This window comes from Nestor notabilis, unplaced genomic scaffold (genome assembly GCF_000696875.1).
Source record: "Nestor notabilis isolate BGI_N333 unplaced genomic scaffold, ASM69687v1 scaffold26263, whole genome shotgun sequence".
Taxonomy (NCBI): Eukaryota; Metazoa; Chordata; class Aves; order Psittaciformes; family Psittacidae; genus Nestor; species Nestor notabilis.
Genome location: NW_009921919.1, coordinates 29,964 through 35,963, shown reverse-complemented (window position 1 = coordinate 35,963; position 6,000 = coordinate 29,964). Strand labels below are relative to the sequence as shown.

The following is a 6,000-nucleotide window of genomic DNA, read 5'->3' as shown; positions in this document are numbered from 1 at the left end:
ACAGTCACCCCTCTCTTCCCAGCCATCCTCAGGAAATGCCACATTCTCTCAGATACTCATATTCTGAGTTAATTGTCCTGTCACCACAGTGGCAGTGAAGCCAGGACGACTTAGAAGCTTGACTTTCAGACCCACGACCTTCCCTTTTGGCATCCTTGAACCTCCTATCCACCTGCCAGCTAGGAACAAGTAGGAAAACAAAACAACCCAGTCTGCAGCTAGAGTGGATTCAGACAGAAAGCTGCCACTGAAGCCAAGCCCTCACAAACAATATCAAAGGTCATAGAAAGGAGAGGTTGATGGCTCCTCCCCAGAGCTACCACTGCTGGGTGGACTATCACTTCCCTTCAGACTACGAGCCACAGCCTGTTGCTGTGCCAGCTCTACCCTATGCAGCAGACAACTTGACAGAGACCATGAGAGAAGGCAATAACCTAGTGCTTGATCCAGCAAAGGGGAGCAGGCTGGTTTGCACACCCTGTGAGAAAAGGGTCTGCAATAACCCAGAGCTGCCACATACACATAGCTACAAGATCTGGATTAGGGAAAAAAACCCCAACCAACCAACAAACAAAACCAAAACAAGAAAACCCACCACACTCAAAACCAAACCAAGCAAACAAAAATCCCCCCAAAACCAAACAAAACATCACAAAACACCCAAACCCACCACACAACTAAAACCCATCTGTTTTATTTTACTGCAAAAAGAAAACGCAAACCAGAAGGTGCTTCCTCTTACTGAAACCCTGTAACTAAAATGAAATGCTAGAGACCCCCAATAAAAACGTTTGCAGTAAAACTGGCCAGAAACTCAGGAAAGTTTTATGAGCATGAAATCATGATCAGAAGCATCCTCTGTTTTAAGAAATTGTCAGAGCTGACTCCAAAGGAGTTAAGCTTTTCCTTAAGCCAAGCTTCAGACACAGCTTAAGAAGAAAGAAATAGTCCGCTTAAGGGCTTTGATGGAAATAATGGACAAGGAAAGGAGATTTACTTGGCAGTGACCAAGCCGACTTTCATGACATGTAACCCGCATGTCTAGTCATGCTCTTGGCATAAGTTCACTGTGATTTTAGCTGGGTACTCTCTCCTTATGATGAAACCATTAAGAACATGCTCACACCTGTCCTAAACAAATGTATAAGACATATGCAATAGTACTTGTTGCCGTGAAACAACCTGTCAACCTCCTGGGAAATCCAGATGGAAAAGGTTGTTTCCCCAGTTGAAAGCTACTGTTGCAGAGTCGGAAGAGTGTGATGAATCTAGTTCAGCCAAAGATGTCCACTGAATAGGGTAGTAAAGAACAATATGAAGAGATGTAGCTCCAGAATCAAACCTCCCAAAGGAGGACAGTATGATAAGCCTGCACTGTTACAGGATAATAGCACACAGAAGCCTTAAGGCATTGGCTGCTGTTCCTACAGCACCCTGGGACGATGATTTGGATATTACGTCACTGTTCTTCCTAGAGGAACTAGGCAGAACAACGAAGAATGAGAGATAGGTAGTCAGCCTTTGCTCAGCCCACAGGGTGCAAAACAAGCAGATTCAGAGTCTATAAACAAGAGACTAAGAGCTAAGATTCTGCCTTATAAGCAGAACAGCTGGACATGCTCAGGGCCAACTCTCTCAAACTAAGGTTTGCCAAGATGGGTGGATGAAGAGGAATTTAGTACCAGCCTATTGCCTCTTAGCCAGACATGGAACAGACTGAGAAAGTGGATGATCTTGCAGTCACCACAAGGCTGGAAAATATCAAGCCATGAGTTGCTTTATTACTTTTCTCAAAAGGAGGAAGAAACTGGCTACCTTTTAAGTTGTCTCGAAACAAGCTGTCTCTTTAGCTGATGATTATCAGAAAAGGGAATTGTACAAGGATGCAGTTTGGAGCACCTGACTCCAACATGCTTTTGACCTCAGCTGAATATCTGCAGTTATCACAAGGCCGGAAACTTATCTTCAGCAAATACAATGTCTTGATGAGCAGAGACAAGCATGAATAAGTTTTACCAACAGCCAAACAGAGGAAGGAATATTTAGCTAATGTTCTTTGATGTTACCTCACTTTCTACTCCTGTCAATCCTGTTACATGCATTTGAAAAGAGGGAAGATCCCCCATATTTGACATGTTATAGTTAAGTTTAGAAAGAAGAGACAGCAACAAATTTCTGGTAACTTCGTGGTAAAGAAAAAGTTAAAACCAAAACAAAACCCAATCAAAATTAGTGCCACTAAAAACTATGCCCCCACACCCCAATTCGCAGTTGAAGGAAAAATACTAAGTTTAACTGTTCAGATTGCAACAACTCTTTGATTTAATTTCCTAAAAGTTTGTTTGGTATTTACAGTGGTATATACTCGAATCACAAGGATACAGCTACCAGACTGATAATAGTTTTCTATCAGAATCCCATGAAAGAAGACATATGCAGCTTCTTTTAAAAACCTCATATGGGAAAGTTTCCTTCTGAGATGTTGCTCACCTGATTTTTAACCAAAGGTACCAGATCTTCAGGAATATCACCCAATGGATATGCACGGCCTGCCAAGCAGCAGCTATAGAAAAGGAGGGAAGAGGCATTTTTAATATGTCCTGACATTAGACAGATTGAGATCAGTTTACTTTTTGAGTTAGTTTTCAGGATGCTTTTAATATACAATAAGCCAATGCAGTGCATGAAGTGCACTGAAGGTATGCCATTCCACAGCACAAAAGTAAGGGGGAAGTTCAGTATTTCTCAAAAAATCTTTACTCTTGCATTTTAGGAAGCAGAAGTAATGCAGACTAATGTTCACCATCTTGAGTAGATTCCAGAAAGAGAAATTCCCTAATTAATCACTACTGTGCAATATCAGAATGACTCTTGCAATTGACAGGCAACTGAGCAGTTACCCCAAAAGGCATGGTGGAAAGGGCTAAAATACAGCTTTTCAGGCTGCAAGTCCTTGTTCAAGGAGCACTGTGTCACACACAGGACAATCATACTCTAACCAAATTCTGAGATACAATCTTAGCATATCAGCAGTAACCTGAGCTCTAAGTCACCAACTTTACCCTACCTGTCCACTCACACCATGTGTAACAAGAAGCTATGATAACTTCAAGTCAGCTGTACAAAGTAGCCATTGCTATTGCAATCACTCAGACCTTGAAACATACTGTAAGATTCTGCAACTACAGGAAGTTAAACACCTGGTGCCACCACCAGGAAATGCCTCACACACTTTCTAAAGGACCTTACCTTATATATACAAGCAGCTTGTTGCCCATTACCACCTGCTCATCTACAAAACAAGAATTATTTGTTACCTTTTCTTCACAAGACAACAGAGTGAGTTGAAATTCTTTTTCCCAGCTGTTAGCAAAACATCTCATCTGACACACATGGAGTTTAACACACTGTAAATTAGAACACTTTTCTGTTCTCCAAGACCCTTACAGGGGGAGTATGTATTTCCTTCTTGCATCCCTTTGTTGGAAGTGACTAGAGATATATAAAACATCAAATATCAAAACTAGAAACCCTTACAGGGAAAGAATTATGTACCTGTGAGAGACTTCCCAGCATTCAGTGGAGGAGCAATGACTTTGAACAGCTTCTGTAACAAGAAAGAAAGCAATGCTCAAGCAGCTGGAAAAGCTCAAAGCAAAGAATCTGCATGGGTTTAAAGCAGAGGTCAATGGTGTGTCTTCTCCACAGAAAGTCTGCTGTCTCACCACGTCTTACAATTAAATGGCTCAGAGGACACCAAGATGTGGCAAAGGATGCTTTTCCCAGCTGATGTTATGACATAGGGAAAAAGAGCCTTCAATTCAGTCAGATCTAACCCTAAGCACATAAGAGTATGCAACATATGTCAGCAGAGGAAGAATAGTATAAAGAAAAAGAAGCACAAGGTGTTCATACAAGCTCTCACACCTACACCCCCATTAATCCTATTGCACAAAACATTGATGCTTTCTCAGCACATCATGTCACATAGGCCAGGCTCACCACCAGCAACAAAGCTGTCAGAAGACATCATCTTAACTTTTCTGCTGCTTTTGTTTCATATTTGTTTCAGTAACACAAGTAAATTCCCTGCTCTAACCTTGTAGAGCATTGCTACCTCAGCAGGGAAATTTGTGTTCTAAAGCATCGTAATTATAAACTGCTTTTCTTCTCTGCTGCATCTAGTCAAATAAACTGCATGTATCATACATGATTTCTCCCTTGAATGAAAAAGAACAAGAATACCTCCACAATGAATGAGAAGACGAGTTTGAAATGCATTTTGTCAGAAAGAATGTGTGCTGAACACAAAAAAACCAACTCACTGCACTGAACATCTTTCCTACCTCCATGGGACTGATGAAGTCATTCATCCCACTGTTGTAGACATAGATCATGGCATCATAGAGATGGTTTTCCCAGCATAGAAGAACTACCTGCAAGGCAAACAAAGCACAATAGATATATACACAGCTGCTCTTAGCTCTCAGTTTTCTTATTTCCCAAGTCTCTCAAATGCAATCTCTGTCCCTGCATTTGCATCATCTGACAGTATGACTTAAAGCAGAATGAGAATTTCCGCTTGCAGAACTAGTCTCTGCAAGGACCCCAAATCCACAAAGGGAGTATCCAGCTTATTGCTCACGCTGCAAACATGGAATCTAACTGTCTAGTTTGCCTTTTGGTTGGGTCAGTGAATCATTATGTCAAGTTCCCAAGCAGTTTCTTCCTTGGAATGGAAAGCCATGCAGTAGGAATGAAAACTGGACAAGGAAAACAGGACTACTGAGCAGGAACACCTCCTTGCTCCACTAATTCTGTCATGCAAGAGCAAGCACCTGAGCAGAGCAAGCTGGCAGACACTGAACTAGCAAATGCAACTTGTTTTTTGTGACCCTGCAGCCTTTGATGTTAGGTAAGGTACTCAAACGAGGAAAGACTGATTGTGAATATCCTGACAGACTAGTAGTTGCCAACATATTCAGCTGCCTGTGCATTAACTTATGCCAGGACACAAACTAGGAGAGCAAAACAAGTTCATAGAGCATGCATAGTACAGGATGGACACAACCACACTAATTCCCACATTCACTGAATTCGATCCAAGGGACACAGGGCTAAGTTCTGTTACAAATCAGTGACCAAAAGGCATGAATGGCTTGGGCTATGTAAGTTTTGTCTACTGAAAGGTGACCACCTTGTTTTTCACTTGCTAGGCTGTGCTTAAAAGCACAAGAAGTTTGCATCAGCAACTAGGGTATGTTGTCATCTATTTAGAGGAACTCAATCCAGTATGCTGTACAAGTGCTCACCTGCTGTATGTCCAAGCTGGTGATATCCATATGCACAATGCAGGCTTCCAAATTTTCCAGCCTATTCTTGTCTTGGAAGTGAAGCAGCAAGTCTTTCATCACTTGAGGTGTGATTCCCATCAGCTTATCACTTAAGATATATGGCTCCAAGCACTCCAGAAAGATGCCTTTAGCTACAGAATTCTCACTCATCTTATCATATATCTGGTTAAATAATAAATCCCTAGGAAGAAAGAAGTGTTTAGTTATCAAATAAACCTTATTAAAATCACCTTATCTGCTTTCTGAGGGCTCCAAACTAAACTCTAATTTCTCTGTATTTATCAAACTCAGGAGCAGAATGCCCTGTTCAGCTGCTCTATGGTGCAAGTTACAGGCAGCTACACAGAACAAATCAGGCATGGATGCTGCAGCAAAACCCCCTTCTGTTACAGGGGAAATGATGACAACAAGGAAACGTATCAAAGCACCTTCTTTCTTAAGGCGATGGTGTGGGGGAAAAAGCCTGAAGCAAATTTTTCCTCAACACATCAATGAAAACTTAAGACATTTTTGAGTACTTAGTACCCTGACTTTAGTATCAGTTTTTCAGCATTCCTCTAAACTGTGACGTGATACATGAAGTGACAATGACATGATACAATTCCTCTAAACCATGTGATACTATAGGAGACAGCACTCAGGGCTA

At 41.5% G+C, this 6,000-nt stretch overlaps 1 protein-coding gene across 1 annotated transcript in view; it reads right to left on the bottom strand.

Annotated features, from left to right (window-relative positions):
- LOC104403286 (vacuolar protein sorting-associated protein 8 homolog) overlaps positions 1 to 6,000 on the bottom strand; it is a gene marked incomplete at both ends in the record, with an annotated part of 44,016 nt that overhangs the window by 8,056 nt on the left and 29,960 nt on the right. The window contains 5 exons of the mRNA XM_010011366.1: positions 2,491 to 2,563; positions 3,250 to 3,292; positions 3,556 to 3,607; positions 4,347 to 4,436; positions 5,313 to 5,535. Coding sequence (XP_010009668.1) covers positions 2,491 to 2,563; positions 3,250 to 3,292; positions 3,556 to 3,607; positions 4,347 to 4,436; positions 5,313 to 5,535 — 481 coding nt within the window. The remainder of the gene's footprint in view (positions 1 to 2,490; positions 2,564 to 3,249; positions 3,293 to 3,555; positions 3,608 to 4,346; positions 4,437 to 5,312; positions 5,536 to 6,000) is intronic.